The sequence below is a fragment of the Limanda limanda genome, chromosome 12 (genome assembly GCF_963576545.1).
Source record: "Limanda limanda chromosome 12, fLimLim1.1, whole genome shotgun sequence".
Taxonomy (NCBI): Eukaryota; Metazoa; Chordata; class Actinopteri; order Pleuronectiformes; family Pleuronectidae; genus Limanda; species Limanda limanda.
In genome coordinates this window covers 17,291,335-17,308,669 of record NC_083647.1, presented here as the reverse complement: position 1 = coordinate 17,308,669, position 17,335 = coordinate 17,291,335, and the positions used below count along the sequence as shown (strand labels likewise).

Here is a 17,335-nt window from a genome sequence, read left to right as displayed (position 1 = left end):
TACATTCGCACTGATCATCCTGTCGTGCGTTTTGGCTGAGAACAACAAGCAAGATGAAATTTCCAATAGAAAACCCGAGAAAACAAGTTAACTGGGACCCGGAAGAAGGTAAATACTGCTTTTTTAATGTCTCATAACTTGATTGTAGAAGCCTGAACATCAGCAGCATTTAATAGGAAAACAGGAGGCACAACAAATCGCATCGGGCTTTCACTATTTGCCATTTCTAAACAGTTTCTTTATCCTTAATTTACTTAATTTTTTACGTACAGTTTTTGTAATACTCCTGTGGTGCAAATATGACCTATTACACAAAAGAAATGGGATTATTTCTTTATCCTCTCCATCCTTCGTGCGTTCATCTGTGTGAAGCAGCGCTGTGGGGAGTCGAGCATCAGCTGCGTCAAGGTGCCAGAAAAAGAACTGAGACATACCGGGAAAAGTTTCAAAATAAAAACAATGTTCCCTTGAAAGTAGTATCATATTATTGCACCATATCTACTTAATTAATTATCTGCAACTAATCTCTGATGCAGCTACACCAGAAACACGTCATTTCCAGAGTCGCAGTCCTCCTAAATTATTAAATTCAAGGGTAATCTCTGCCCAAATTAATATGGGTATTTTTGTGTATGTTTTCTAGAAATTAAGAAAGGATTGTGATTGGTCTTCTTTGTTTATTAAACCAAAATATTATGCTGTAAGAAACCTACATGTAGATTCAAACACTCAGGTACTTGAAAAACGAATTTCTTTCGTAAATGTTGTATTTTTTTTTTCTACCGGAAGTCTTTGCTCTTCGTGTGTTATTCCAACCGGCTTGACGCATGAGTTTGAGGCTCAGCTGTGAGTTAAACGCCTGCAACCTGTCCTGTGCCACAGGGACTAACTGGGCTAAGAGCCCGAACCGAGCGAGTCCAAAATCTGCCTTCATGCTTTTACTAGGACTTGAGTCAGTTTGTATTTCTGTTCAGTGAGTTGATCATTCTTTTGAACCATAATATGGGAGGCTTAACTGTTGAAAAGCTGAATATTTGTTGTCCCACCACAACTGTGTCCCCCTGACCTGTGTTGCAAATGGCAGCTGAAACATTTCTCATATTTTGATTCACTTTTTTCTGTGTCATCTCTTTCATTGACCTGAGTCGAATATTGTCTCTGCTTTGTCCAGACATGTTAGAAGCGGAGAGTGAGTGAGAGAGAGAGAGAGAGAGTATCAAATAGTATCAGATAAAAACCACTGCTTTCCACTCAGGGCCTTATTTAATTTGCAAAAATCAATATGAGGCAGCTTCAGTGGTTTGAAAAGGATTTTAGATTAATGCCACGCAGCCTCAGAAATGTGAAACCACATTATGCTCATCACAGTTTTCATTTTGCCTGTATGGTTGGAAATGGACTTGTATTATTTTATTACAACTGTTATGATCACTTAAAAACGTGAGAGCTTTCTGAACTCTGTCCTGCTGCATAGAGCTTACTTAGTTCGTTTCACTCAGGTTATAAGTTTATATTCTTTTATTAGAACTGTTTTGATAACTTCAATGTATAGGACACACTCTCAGCTGCCTCTGTCCTGCTGCACAGAGCTGATTTACACCCACTCATACAAAAGGAGATAAAAAACAATTGCTGTCTTTGTATAATACAACTATGGATTTGGTCCAAATCTGCATTGGATCTATGAGTGTATTTTCCACTGCATCCATCACAATGACCGCACCGGCCTCGGCACGGGAGATTAATGTGGGGTCACAGTCTTTTTTGCTGCTTCACCTCTTAGTCTTGATTTTCTAATTCATCACGTGTTCTAAAAATAGCCCAGCCGCCGCCCTTAAAGGGCATAGGCTGTAAATTGAAAGTGGCAGCTTTGCACCTTCCCAGGCTTGTGACATTACTTTGCTGTTATTGATTCACTCATGATACAGGGATTTACTAACAAGATGCAAAGCCGCTGGACCAGAAAATGAGACCCTTCCTGGACGTCCTTGACTCATCAGGGCGGGGTGTGCGTGTGTTTCTGGACGTGTGTGTGTATGTGTGTGTGTGTGTGTGGATGGTGAATATCCCATAAGTGAAACTATCCCATTAAACAGAAGTGTGCCTCTCTTAAACAAATCTATTTCATATTCCTGTCTTTAAAAGTTGCATCATTGTAGACAGAAGGCTCCGCCCATGACTATAGTGCACTCCAGGCCATGGGGGCGTCGGGGGTGAAGGCCGCAGCTCGCATGCATTAGAGGAATATACATTTGGCTGCTTCCGAGCTGCTTACTTCATGGTTGACTGCTGCAGCACATATGCATTCATTATAAAACCCACCCAGGAGCCAATAACTGAAAGTGGCACTTACCCTTCTCTTATAGTTGATTGGAAAAATTTTATCTTGATCCTCAGCAAAAATAATCAGTTTTCACCGGTACCCAACATCAGTGTAAGGGTCTGGCTGCAAGGTGTGTTTTGTTTTCACCCCTGGCCATTTGTAAGCAAGATTACACAAAAACTGCCGTATGGATTTCCATGAAACCTACTGGAAGGAGGAAGTATGGGTCAGGGAAGAAACCTTTTTTTATTCTTTTTTTCAGATACAGATCAGGTCGATTCAGGAATTACCCTCTTTATTTTTTTTTCACTGATCTCAAAGGGGTTAATTCATGGTCGGTGATGTAGAAATCAGGCTTATTGCTGGACTGGCTTATGTTAGTGAGTACAATTTGGTGCAGCTTGATTAAAATGTATGGGACTGTTTGGCCTTGGCACAGGTAAGTGCTCTCCAGTTCCATTATATGTTATATAATGTATATCAATGCAACCTTCAGGCACTGGAATACATTTTTCTGGAGGTTTTTCCAGGTTTTGCATGCATTACATTAAATTAATGATATAATTTCTGCATAACTAAGTATAGCAGCAGTTGTGGTCTTCATTTCACAGGTCTAAAGGTTTTTATGTGTGGAACCCAAAGCAATTTCTGAGGCAGGAAAACTCTTGAGGCTACACTTTCGGTGTCAGCTTTGCAAAGAGTCCATATTATCCCACAATAACAACAAGGAAATTGGGTTTAAATGAATCACACGGGACGTTCTTTTTTATATATTTCAATACCTGTAGTGCGCTTACACAGCAAATTAACATATTCTCTCAGTTCCATTTTCTTTTCTTATTATTTGAACAGATGGGTTATTACAGACGAGGACAAAGGACAAACACATCAAGAAAGGAAAAATATCCAAATGCTTCTCAGAATACTTTTTCGCATCTTTTCAACGTGAAGGCACATTTTTATTGTCCAATCTATAACAGATTCACTGCCTTAAACTGGATTGGCATGCAATAGAGAGCACACTTTGTGGGCTCTATTCAAGATCCATTAATTATTCTCTGGACAGTCGGTGAAAATCATGTCAAGTCATGTTCTTCTCCTCATTCTTTCCTAGTGGCGGTCCAGACCAACTTGGTCCCCCCCAAAAAGGCCCAGCCTGGCATGGTGAAGTCCACTCTAGTCCAGGCCAGTGTGGCCACCATGCAGAATCCAATGGGCTGCGACCCGAAGACCAACGGCCACTGTCCACTGCCGCGTCTGTCCATCTCCTCACGCTCCGCCAGCGTGGTGGCCAGCATGGATGCCAGCTGCGACGGCACAGCAGCAGCTCTCCACTCAGTGATGAAGTGGAAGACGGTGCTGGCTGTGTTCATCGTGGTCGTTCTCTACCTGGTCTGCGGCGGCCTGGCGTTCAAGGCGCTGGAGATGCCGTTTGAGAGACACCAGAAGACGAGCATCACCCTGGAGAAGGCTTCGTTCCTGCGGAGACACTCCTGTGTTACTCCTGACGAGCTGGAGTCCATCATCAAGGTGGGTGCTTGAAGGATTTAGGAAATGTTAGACATGCTGAGTAGCAGAGTCATTCTCCTGTTTTGTCCTTCCAGCTGCACACAGCCTTGGAACAGTACTTTGCAACCATTGCATCGATTAATGACCAACAGATTAGTTTGTAAGGAGATGGGAAGATAACTGAAAATGAACTGATACATAATACTGAGTGTCACTGAGTCTGATTGGTAGATAAGACGAAGTCACAGGACTGACCTTTACAGTAGCAGCTTTATAGATTGTAATTGCTATCGGGGGTAATTGGGGGTGTTCAGGGTAATTAATTCCGGCTCCATTAGCTAATCACATGAGCTTGAAAAGCTTGGAAGCAGCTTCCTTTCATGTTGAGACCGTCCTTCAGCAAATGATGACTTTAATCACACAATCGCCACGTGCATGTCACACATGTTGATCTATACGTCATGGGTCATTGTGATTCTAATAACCATCCATTATAACACTCACTCTGCTTAAATGGCTGCAAATATTCTAATATCAACCCAGATTTTGACAATAGTCTGACCGAGACACTATCATGTAAATATCATTTTTGATTACTGTAACCTGAATAAGGTATTACTCGGAATAAGCACAAGACATGTGGCGTATTCTGATTTTAGATGAATTATGTAGATATGTTTACGTCTTAATCCTAGTGGAGTTTAGAAATTTCCGGCACTGCTTGACATCATAATCAGAATTGGTTCTGTAACGTGTCAGCAGGAATATGAATAAAAAGTTCTATCAGACTAACCTCAATAGTAGTAAAAAATAATATTTTTTAGTGGACTCATTCCAAACAGTTTAATTTATGATAAATTTACCATGATTCATTTAAGAGCTTCTTCAGAGCCTACAGCCATGTCTCTTCCATGGTCTTCATCAGCCCCTGCCAGCTCCACCCATTGATGAAAATAATTAGTAAGTGGACTTTTGAGTTGAGGCCATTTTCTCCTGTTAAACAATTTACAATAACAAGAAAGATCTTTTAATGCTCAGATTTTGTTGCATAAATGAAACCCGCCTCCTCCTCATACTTTTATATTCATGTCTCCAGGCATCACAGTTGTAGATCGTGTAAGAGCTTTAGTTTAATCGTTGCTGCTGCAGAGACCGACACTCGAAGGTTTTCTCTTTTAGATGTTGTTGTCAGCTTCAGTTCAGTCATGCCTCATCTGACTCCGATGCTCAACCACGCCAGTGCTGAGAAACCATCCCCGTTCTGACACTGTTCCAGAGAAGAGTTTGTACCTGTTGCCTTCATTCTATTCTGGTATCTTAACTACTTTAATTGGTTGACTTAGCACCTGCACATATTTGCTGGGGCGGTGCTGCAGCAAGAAGGTTGCCGGGTGAAATCCCAGTGGTATGTACGAGTTTGTATGTTCTCCACGTGTTTGTGTGGATTTTCTTCACACACTCCACCTTCCTCCCACAGTCCAAAGACACACAGACCTGTGTTATTTGGAGACTCTCTAAGGCAGGAGGTGTGAATGTGAGCGTGAGTAGTTGTTTACGTCTGCAATTCGCTTGCGAGCTGCTCAGGGTGAACCCCGCCTCTCGCCCCAATGTTCTGGGATCGGCTCCAGCTCCCTGCGCGACCCTCAAAAGGATAAGCGGTACAGATAATGGATGGATTGTATAGGATGGATTGATATGTATGCAGGTGGATTGGCTGAATTAGCACTTGCTCTGCTGATTCATATGCATTTTTATTGAATTTACATGAGTAATTTTAACGCAGTGCTAATGGCTCGATAAAAGGATTATGCAGGCACTAAAGCAGCAGCAGCTACACCCCCGACTCTCTGCCCCCTGATTGGGTAAATGTCACAGGCAGATCCATCCCTAAGCAGGAGGTACAGTGAAACCTTCAGGGTTACGATAGGCACGCTCGTAATTCTCAGTGACACTTTGCATCTGCTGATTAATACCGCGTAGTAGTGTACATACTGCTACATGCAGTTTATTGGTACAAAACAGTAACAGTAACATACAGAGAAAAAGGGAGAAAAGCTGTGTGCATAATAAAGGATGTTCATCCTCAGAAACTAGGGTCGGTCAATGTGACCTTTGGGCTGCACTCAGTTGCCTAGAAAGAAGAACCAGGAATTGATTTTGTTGCAGCTTCACTTCATGTGCAAACCAACCGTAGTAAACAAGACCTACATGTTTTTGTTAAAATAGAACAGCGCCTCGCACCATCGATAATAAGTGCACGACTCTCCAGAGTGTGGCTTGAACGACACCCACACATCTTGAATAAGGAAAGCAGCTCGCAGCCACAACAGCACAGTTTGTTGTGTAGGAAAAATTTTAAGCCAAAATTTACAAAATCTGTCTATCAAAACTGGATTTGATTTAAAAAAGATATTTATTAAAACTGAATGTCCTTCTGCTGCTTAGTACTCGAATAATACAACTCCAGCAAAGTCTGTCTGAACACAAAACGAGCCATGCCATGATGTCATCATGATTTATAACACAGAGGTTGATACAAGCTGGAAAGAAATTCATCACAATATCGACTTAACTGTGAATTTTACAGTGTCTTTTTATGGCATCAGCTGCTTTATAACACAGAGCCTGGCGATGCTTCACCCTGCTCTCCGATATTACACCCCAGAATTATGGGTCAAGATTTAAGGTCACCGCGTCCAGCTGACACAAGCAGCTGGACGCGGGATTGCAAAATGATTTGAGATGTGTCGGCGTGAGGCGAGTGGAAAGTTTGATTTGTGAGGCGGTAAGGTGATGGAAAAACGCGGGACTAAGATCAGTCAAACTCTGAGGTCTCTGTGGATGTGAGCTGTTGTCCTCAACAGAGTCAGGGCCAATCCGGACACATGGCGTGTTGCAAAAGGATGAATTCAGGACACTGGGAAAAGCTCACGTTCTGAAGGGATGCTTTTAATAAATCATGGCTGTGTTTTGGGCACAACATGCAGTAAAACAATCCGAGTGACGTCTCCCGTTTCCCTTTAAAAGCATGGTGCACTTGGACATCGGTGGATTGCTGTTAAAACCTGCTCATACATGAGAGCAGACCGTCTGAATAAAATAAGAGTGATATTCTGCGCATGCAACTGACTTCAGACAAGGTTTTTTTTTTCGGTCAAAGGGTGAAATCAATTTCTGCTGCCTAAAGATAGCAACGCTCCAGCAATGCGCCACGTTTTAAGACCAACACTCCCACGGGTTGCAAGATGGATGCAAGTGCATTTTCTAATGAAACGGCGTCGGTGGGAGAGTTTGTAAGAAATGTGAAATCCATTTTACGAACAGAACATTTCACATAAATCACATGGAAATACGATAATGCAAATATCCCCAAACAGCACTGTGAATAATTTAGATTTGTAGCATAATCATAGCTTGTGATACAGATGCCAAGAGAGCAAAAATAACCTTTTTTGGAATAGGTACCCTCCATGTTTTTTCTGAGATTAGTAAAAGTAATATTCTCTGCATCTCTAAGGCTTGAAATAACCCTAAAGAAAGAGGCAACCACATGGCATTGGGTGTGCTCCACTTTCCGCTAGAATGGTTCCATTTGATGTTAGTGTCTTAAACACTCCTCTGGTGAATATTGGACTGCCTGACCATCCGCCCCCCCCCCCCCTCCCTCCCTTCTCCACACCCACCTCTGTTCATTCTTTTCTCGAAAATCCTTCTTCTTCTTCTTCTTCTTCTTCTTCTTCTTCTTCTTCTTCTTCTTCTTCTTCTTCTTCTTCTTCTTCTTCTTCTTCTTCTTCTTCTTCTTCTTCTTCTTCCCTCGCGGTACATAACCTCTGAGCCACTCTCGTGTTAAAACAAAAAGACAAAAAAATAAATCAATGGCAACATTTCCTGAGGAGACGTGTGGAAATAAAAACCTTTTACTGTGGTGTGACTGGGGTCTGTAGGGAATCAATTATTCATTGCACAGGCCAGCAGCCACAGACCTCCTGCTGCCCAAAGCAGTGCCGGGTTAGCAGCAGCAGCCAAGTCACAGACGATGCTGCTGACAAATAAACTGATTCAGATCCATGAAATAACATTTTACAGCACAAGCAACTGAGAGCCAAGGAGCTTTTTGTCTGGTCAGGATTCGTTTACTACATCGGACAAATGAAAGGTTTTCAAAGAATTATTCTGTCAGATGTTTGGTTTCATGTTATGTGGCGATTGGTGTACAGTTAATTTAGATTCACTGCCAGTAGACAGTGAGGCCATTTTCAGACATGAACTCCTTTGAGAAAATTGGGTCCTGACTTTGTCTTTAAGATGTGAAGCTTTTTGGAACATTTGTCGAGGAACGTCGTCTGGGCAGGACATCCCATTTTGGATCTCATTGTCTTTCCAATTCGACATCTTGAATGTTGAATTTTCAACATTTGTACGGCACCTCTTTTTCATCTGGAGAAACTCATATTTTTTGCACTTTCCATCACGTGTAAAATGTTAACAACGCGGCTACTCGCACTAGGGAGCTGGCAGGAAAAGGTTCTGGAAAAATGTCCTTTTCTACTCGGACATTTGTGTTCTCACATGCAACCCCTCTGGAAAGTTTAAGTAAAATATCTGGACTTCAGTGCGTGAAGGTGCCTTTAGTGAGCTTAGTATTAGGTCATGTTTTCGTGTGTTTATGTTGAGTTCATGGATACTGGCTGTAGCTTGATGTTTGACAGCTATGAGAGTGACGTCTCATCTAACTCCCGGTGATAGAGCGAATAAATCCAGAAGTATTTCTTTAACTCGGAGGAAGTGATATTGATTTATCACTCTACTCAGTTACGATGGTCCTTCAACCCTGAGTGTCACAAAATGAATCAGTATCAAGTCATATGAGAGGCTCACACTGTTCGGCGGAGGAGTCGACAGAAAAAATGGCAACGTTGGGAAGCATGTGTGTGTTTGTAAGAGTGTGTGTGTGAGAGCGAGATGGATGGAGAAGATGAGAGCAACAGCGGGCACTTGTCGGGGTTGGTGTGCGTTGACTCGACGTGTGCGTCCGTGCACGTTTCGGTTGACCTCCTCGTGTCTGCTCCAGTGTCTGTGCTGTCCACCTACCCACTGGGCGCCCACTAATGCAGCAGAGCTAATTGGTTTTTCCCTGAGCTGCTGCAGTGACTCACGCTGTGGCCCAATGTGAAGCCTCGCTGTTATTGACACCAGCCGACCCTCATTTATTTATGAGTCACTTATCTGCCAATAAACCTTTACACACACCGAGTTACCTGAAGTCAAACTGCGTCAGAACACGCAAATAAACCACTCATGTAACTTACTCAGACACTTTACATAAATTGTCAAATTCATATCTCTGACGGGTTCAAAATTCCGTCAAAATCAAAACTCATTGTTATTGTCCTTGTCATCGAAGGAGAATTTATGGCAGAGCTGTTGAGTGTGACACATAGATAGATAGATAGATAGATAGATAGATAGATAGATAGATAGATAGATAGATAGATAGATAGATAGATAGATAGATAGATAGATAGATAGATAGATAGATAGATAGATAGATAGATAGATAGATAGATAGATAGATAGATAGATAGATAGATAGATAGATAGATAGATAGATAGATAGATAGATAGATAGATAGATAGATAGATAGATAGATAGATAGATAGATAGATAGATAGATAGATAGATAGATAGATAGATAGATAGATAGATAGATAGATAGATAGATAGATAGATAGATAGATAGATAGATAGATAGATAGATAGACAGACAGATAGATAGATACTTTATTGATCCCAAGGGACAAAGCGCCATTCACCTGTTTATTTAAAGTTTGGTGAAGCTTGACTATAGGAACGTAGAATCCCGCACTGGAGAATCAGTTGTCGTGAATTCGCTCTTGTCGTTGATAATGTCATTAATGCTCCCAGCCGCCACAGCTATACCAGCTACTTATTTCAAATCTATAAATATTGAACCTAATGCATGTCCACATCGCACAATTTCCTTGGGCCATTACCAGTACAGATGCACAAATGAAGGCGATATGATGAATGGTTCTTGAGAAATGCGTCAAGGGAGAATTTATAGCAGAGCTGTTGCACTGGGTTGCATTTTAATTTTACAGTTGTACCTCTCAAATGGTCATTCAGTGTGACATATAATATTGTGACAGTGCTGGGAGCCATTTTGGTGCATAATGAGTTTTTCGAAGTCCTTCAACACACAACTTACTTGTAAATGAGCGTTTTCCCCTTGTATAACCCAGCTCATCACTTTGTTCTCGTCACGCGGCTCTGATGAATTGTTGCAGGGCCTGGCACAGTAGCACAGGGTGAGTGTGAAGGAGAGAGAGAGAGCGAGGCACCGTGCTGGCTGGATCAGTGCCGTCACCTGCTGCGGGGTAGAGAGCCACACTGAGAGGATAAAGATCTGCTTATGGGGTTTGCTCACTCTCTAATGATGCAGCAGTGGAGAATATGAAAACACATTAGCTAAAGAGCCCGTCACGATCTCTTGGCGGTGCTGCGTGTTGACTGAGCGTCTGTCCACAGCAAGCCGCCAGAAAAAAGAAAAGAAAAGAGCATGATGTGTGAAAGAAAAACACCATTTGTCACACTCATTAATAGGATGCAACACAAATCAAAGTTGTCATGCTTCAAAAAGTGCCGGTGCCAAAGGAAGACTTTCCACATCTTTAATGCAGCGTGAACTTGGCTGAGGAACGGACCAGAGACAAAAATAGAACTCTCCATAAAGAATTCAGATACATTGTGGGGCTATTTATAGCCCTCCCCCGACTCCATAATTAGGTTATTTGGAGTTAATTATATAATTAGCACTTTGATTTTGCCCCTATTAAGAAGCTGTGTCTGCTAAAACCTTTGAAATAACATTAGTGCAATTTAGGAATTTCAGATACAAAAATCAATCGTATTAAGGGGGAGTATGCTGATGGGGCTGAGGTAGTCACAGGCATATTTACAAGAAGGAACCTGCAGCAGAGTGTTGTAAAGTGGTCCTCGGCTTTGAAATCTATGTCACTAGAGTTGATACATATTTTATAAAGTGGACGTGCATCTCACCGACAGATTGCTCGGAAGGTTTGGGGGGGTTGCACCGAATGAAGAGGCCGACAACATCCCATAAGGAGTGTTGAACACATTGCTTATAAAATAAATCCCTCCGCATGGCTCCTCATGTCAGCAGAAACATTGTTTATCTGAGCCCATAAGCTAAATTCAAACTGTAAATTTCCGCAGAGATAAGAGAGGAAATGATTGCCTCATAAAGTGCCCACAAGCCGGGCATGTAGACAGAGAGCGAAGATAGTAGATTAACATTTCATGTCGACATAACGGAGTACAGAAGCAGATGAATGAGAGTAATGATGCAGTGAACGCAGACCATTATGTGGATGAGGAAAAGAGTAGAGGTCTTCCTGCTGCACGTGAAAGTCGATAGTTTACTGTCGGTGTGAACTGTAAAAACATGCAAATTTGGTGGAGACGGAAAAAAGAGCTGCAAGTGGAAAGCTACAGACACTGAATAAATTAAGAAGCGTGATGTTTGTGTGCCTATGTATTTCCATAGTTTTCATATACTGACATTTTCATCATTGATTGAAAAGGAAAAGAGATACTTGAGAATCTTAAGTGATTTCTTTTAGGATGTTTCACTAATACGCTAGGACAGTGCTTCCCAACTTGGGAAAATTATATTTAATATTTCATTTCATAATAGACATTTTATTTCATGACGTATATATATACAAAAAAAAAGGGATTTTACAGAAAAACTACTGAGTGGATTTTCACGAAACCTTTTTTCACTTTCTTTAACATTCCGAGAAAGAGTATTTTTCACAATTTTCCGCCTGAAGAATTCATGTATCTTGAAGACAAAAAAAGGCAAATTTAGGGAACCCATATGAATGAGTGTGTGAAATCTGATGCAGCTTTTCTAAATTGAAGGGGGGTGTCTGGCCCTGGCTGAAGTATGTGTGCTACTGAATGCCATTCAAGTTTTCTTTTTTTGAATTTTACTTTAGGACTCAAGTAAAGCACAGAAAATCATTCCCTAAATGCTGCTTTCATGCATTCATGTGCATAGAAATGCTGGTTTAGTTTGCATCTAATTACAGATTGAATTGAATTATTAATTTGAATAACCCATTCTAATTATATAAGACAATATGATCATATTATCATGGTACACTTCCATTTTAAAGTGCAATGATATAGGAATGATTGGATTTACTGTAACTCCAGCTTCTCAGCTCCACTTCCTGTTATTACAGTGTCATGACACATGATTACATTTTCCATCTGTCTTTAATGCCCCTCCCCCGCGTCTCAACACACCTTCTCTCCGCCTCTCTCCTTTCCCCTCTTTTATCAGGCGATAGCCTCGCAGGTCGATCCAGAGATAGACACGTTCCATCTATCCTCAGGCGCCTCAAGTGTTACACAATCAGCGGCACATTTGCAAACACACGCAAGAGACACATGTACACAGGAAAACATAAACATTGGCAGGAGGTGGGTTAACGTGCTCACTCTCGTCACGCCATCAGGACTTTTAGACCGTGAAGTCAGAGCAGGCATGTTGTGTGTTTGTTGTGTTGCCATCAGCTGAGCCGACATGAAACCATGACCCTGAATTCCCCTGTTGACCTTGATGATCTAATGGTTTAGGTGCTCGTTTAGCTGATTCTCCATTATTTCTAGTATTTACACACTTTGCTTCTAAGGATACAATCTTATATTTTAGGTTCAAATACCTATTATTATTATTAATGACATGTTCTCTTTACAGCATGCCATAGATGCGGTGAATGCAGGAGTGAGTCCCATCGGAGACACATCCTATAATTCCAGTTACTGGGACATGGGCAGTGCTTTCTTCTTTGCTGGAACTGTCATCACAACCATAGGTGAGTTTAAAATGCTCTAATACCAGTTAAATGTGATTAAATGCTGATGTATCCACACACTTTAGCCACGAAAATGTTTAGCTTCTGATTTACACTTTGCAATAAGGAACTTGGTGGGAAAGGGAAAAAAAACTTGTTATGTATGACATATTTTTAATAGCAATGATCCAACATTCAATATCAATTTCTTGAGATTTCTTTTTTGTTTTGTCTAAAACTGTTTCATCTAACAAAAGACGAGACAATATATGCAAGACTAGCTGGAATTAATAATGTTTTCAAAGGTATTGAAGCATTTAGAGATTAGGATTTGTCCCTTCAGGTTGTTAGAGGTGTTTTTTCTCAGTGTAAATCTATGATGTGTGATTGTTTCGCTCTTACCGTTGCTCTCAGGTGAGTTAAACAAATCCCTTTTCCCCACATAAGGTGATGTTTAATGATGCAAGGCAGAAACACTCTGGGATTTAACAACCGATCAACAACATCATCAAGGATTCTTACAAAACAAACAGGCAACACTGACACAGAGGATATTGTCAAGATGTTTGTCCTTTTTACTTCTTAAATTTGGATCTTGCTTTTATAAGAAAATCACATTATTCACAATATACGTATAATTGATCAAAGCTCTTTTTCTGTAGATACCTGTAAGCTTTGATCAAATGCGACCATTTACAATCAATGTGCAGTAGTTCCATTCCTGAGCCAGTTTTTGAAAATCAGAGCTAATGCATCAAAGTTTCAGTTCTGTCAAGCAGCTGCACAGACTGTACCTTCACTAAAATCACTGGAGGAACTCACTGTCACAGACCGGTTATTTTGGTTTGGTGCAGAGGTTTCAGTACCTCATGTACCGCTGAGCGTTGGCTTCAGTGGATTCATTTATTCCACAGCCCGGATAAAGAATGACCAAGAACGAAGACATCTAGCATAAATATACTCAAATGAATATAAACAAAAGAGATGTGATGTTGATGAGCTTGAGCGACAGGAGCATGGATGTAAACATGTGACAGTCAGGATATACAGGGCCCCACATGTGGAAATGGGAGGAATTGGGTAAAGAACAGTTTATGCTCTGCTCCCTGTCTCCTGGGCTCAGTCATTGTATCTCTGTCATTGCAGAGCCATAATTAATGTAATTTTCTCTAAGGGAACCTAATTATTGTCTCTCTTAAAGCTTATTTACCTCAGACCCCTTTTCCGAGAGCTGAAAGGTATATTGCATAAGAGCTTCAATTGATTATGTTGCATAAGAAAGTCTTGATTGTCTTCTTTTGCGTCTCACCGTAGTATTTATACCTCTCCCCCCTGTGCCACCATCCGCACCACATCCCCTCGGCCTTGTTTCACATCCTGGTTTCACCTCCTTATAATTTCATGTTCCTTTTCCTAATTCCTCCTCTTTTTCCTCTTCTTCATCAACTCTACAGGTTATGGAAACATAGCTCCAAGCACGGAAGGAGGGAAAATCTTCTGCATTCTTTATGCCATATTTGGCATTCCTCTGTTTGGCTTCTTGTTGGCGGGGATTGGGGACCAGCTCGGGACCATCTTTGTGAAAAGCATCTTGAGAGTAGAGCGGATATTCAGGGTGAGTCAAGTTTCACAGTGTAATGTATCACAGAGTGATCGCAGAACCCCGAGGCTGCACCACCGCTGCACAGAGAGCCGCTCACCTGTTTATTCAAAGTGCAGTGAAGCTCGAAATGGAGAATCAGTTGTCGTTGTCGTGAACTCATTGTTTATTGTGATCAACAACATTACTTCTGTTGAACTGCCTGAGCCACCACAGAGCGCTGGTCACCTGTTTAATTTAAGTTTATTCATATTGAGCTTATCTCTCATCTCTTGTCTAAATCGCAAAAGATTTGACACAGCACTTCCTTGGGCCTTTATGTGACGGAGCGGCTCCATCACTGACCGCCAGCGGTCTTCACACACGCGCACACAGTCACACACAGACCACACAGACCAAGTGTGAAGCCAATAAGATTAACGCTTCTTGAGATGTGTGTGCCACTTACAGACTGAGCTTTTTAATACTGTTAAAGCCCAAAGTCCGAAACGATTGTTTAACCATATCTGTATCGATATGTTTTATTAGACCATATAAGCTTTATTACACCATATTATATCTTATATATGGTCATATAAGGGCATTCACTCATTATTTTAACTTTCCCAGATTCATTCTAATTCTAGCTTGTACAATCTGTTATTCCTTTCAGCAAAAACACAAACAGATCAGTCAAACCAAGATCAGAGTGACCTCCACCATCCTCTTCATCCTGGCCGGCTGCATCGTCTTCGTCACTATCCCAGCTTTCTTCTTCAAACACATCGAGGGCTGGACCACGCTGGACGCCATCTACTTTGTAGTGATCACTCTCACCACGATTGGAATAGGAGACTATGTGGCAGGTAGACAGACGTGGAGCAGACGGTTGTTCTGTCATCACATGAAGATTTTACTATTTTTAACTTGAAGAACTTTCATATGACATTAATTCATTTTTTTCTCATCTCCAGGTGGAGACCGCAAGATCGACTATAAGCAGTGGTACAAGCCGCTGGTGTGGTTCTGGATCTTGGTGGGCTTAGCGTACTTTGCAGCCGTCCTCAGCATGATTGGAGACTGGCTTCGAGTGCTGTCTAAAAAGACCAAAGAGGAGGTGGGGCTCATTCAATTACACCTCTCAGTATTACATTAGAGAGGCAGAACGTAAAAGGTCACTCAGCTGCTGCCTCTCCTGCTCCGCGTGTCTGCCCTCTCATTTTGCACATTAATTGCTGTGATTAACGGACGGCTATTGTTTGAGGTGTTGCAGCTGTAGATGTTTCAGTGAGTCCAATCAGGACACACAGAGAGCTATCGATCTGCTAGAGTGGCAAAGTGATGTCAGGACTGAGCCTGTAGCTGTGGGGTTTGCCACTTTAGATGTAGTCCAAATGGAAAGTTGTATAAGAAAAGTACAAGGACAAGGCAGGTGAGATTATTTTAATTTATTCTCAATTTGAACAAATCTCACAGACCAGTGAGCCAAACCGCACTAGCTAACATGTTTCTAAAAAGCCATGAATATGGGCAGTGCCATGTCACATTTTTGGGGGTCGATACTGATAAAAGGGAGTCCAAATCTTCAGATACCGAAATAGCTGCTGATTTCCTCATCGACTAATTGATTTTGAATATAAAGATTGAAAAATGTAAAATCAAAACATAAATGCACATATGTTATTTTCTGCGTTTTTCAGTTTAATTTGGGGTCATTATTATGAAGGAGATCTAACACTGACAGTGGAAAGTCAAAGAATATTGAGAGACGGACAAACCCACTGTTGGTTTTAGTTTTTTTATGTGATTTGGTGACAATTAGAAAAATCCCCATCCTCATCCTGAAAACAATGATAATGTTTTTGACTGTACCCAATATCCCATTTCTCATCTTTTCCCTATTTCTCTGTTGTCACAGGTCGGGGAGATTAAAGCTCATGCGGCTGAATGGAAGGCGAATGTACGAGCAGAGTTCCGTGAAACGCGGCGGCGCCTGAGCGTTGAGATCCATGACAAGCTCCAGCGAGCCGCCACCATCCGCAGCATGGAGCGCCGTCAGCTCGGCCTGGAGCAGCGAGCGCTCTCTCTTGACATGCTGTCTCCGGAGAAGCGTGCCATGTTCGCCAGCCTGGACGCCGGCCGCTTCAAGACTTCATCCCAGGAGAGCATCGACACCAAGCTCAACAACCTGAGGCTGAAGGGGGCCTGTGAGTCGTACGAGCATCAGGGGAGCGGGCAGACACCACAGACAGCCTCTTCCTCGGAGGAGAACCTCGTCAACCTACGCTTCGGTTCCCTCACCAAACTGGGAAGACGAAACAAGAGCCGGGAGCTTCGGAGCAACATCACCGAAGATGTTCGCCGGGCGAGCGTTGGCATAAACACTGGCAGTGCCATGCTGGGGGAGGAGAGGACGGAGGAGGAGGAGGAGGAAGACGAGGAGCCACATGAGGAAAACGGAGAGAGGAAAGAGGGAAACGTCAGCATGACAAACCTGTCGCACTACTTGACGGAGCGCGCCAAGTTGAATGAGTTCATACCAGCACAGGCCAAAGACAGGGGGAACGATGAGGGGGGGAATGGACGAGCACTTCAGGTGTAGAGACAGAGAGAGTGAGGCAGAAACTCAGGCAGACTGAGAGATGTCCAGAAATGTGCCTTTCTGTTCCCCCATGCTTGGATTGGAACTGCTCCCAGGAGAAGTCAGTCGGCGTGCCATAGCCATGGGAAGAAAAACCCTGTTGCCAAAAACGAATACAACTGAGAAGAGGCTGTAGTTAAAATACCTCACTGCTTATATACTGTACAACGGGCTGCTGGGCGACTTGTCGGGACCTTCCCAGACGTCGGGCAGCGGTCAACTGCTCACGTTGAAACCGATTTTCCGTCAACGTGGACAGGACACGCAGAAAGCTCGAGCCATGTCACCCGTCTTCAAGAACATTATAGATCTCTGCTTTGTCATCTCGCGCTGTGGGAGCTATTTATAACTCGGCAGCCTGCTACGAAATAAC

General features: G+C 42.2%; 1 protein-coding gene across 1 annotated transcript; it reads left to right on the top strand.

Moving 5' to 3' along the window:
- Positions 1-53: 53 nt before the first annotated feature.
- Positions 54-16,923, top strand: kcnk10b (potassium channel, subfamily K, member 10b). The gene is made up of 7 exons (XM_061082152.1): positions 54-108; positions 3,438-3,853; positions 12,646-12,763; positions 14,197-14,357; positions 14,995-15,187; positions 15,296-15,438; positions 16,240-16,923. Exons 1-7 carry the CDS (start codon positions 54-56, stop codon positions 16,921-16,923), a joined length of 1,770 nt encoding a protein of 589 aa, XP_060938135.1.
- The last annotated feature ends 412 nt before the right edge of the window (positions 16,924-17,335 follow it).

What these genes read in the sequence shown, in the direction of transcription:
- kcnk10b (XM_061082152.1), top strand. Translation starts at nt 54, where the DNA reads ATGAAATTTCCAATAGAAAACCCGAGAAAACAAGTTAACTGGGACCCG. An exon ending in TAACTGGGACCCGGAAGAAG is followed by an intron (nt 109 to 3,437) that starts GTAAATACTGCT and finishes ATTCTTTCCTAG; the next exon opens with TGGCGGTCCAGACCAACTTG. An exon ending in AATAGGAGACTATGTGGCAG is followed by an intron (nt 15,188 to 15,295) that starts GTAGACAGACGT and finishes TCTCATCTCCAG; the next exon opens with GTGGAGACCGCAAGATCGAC.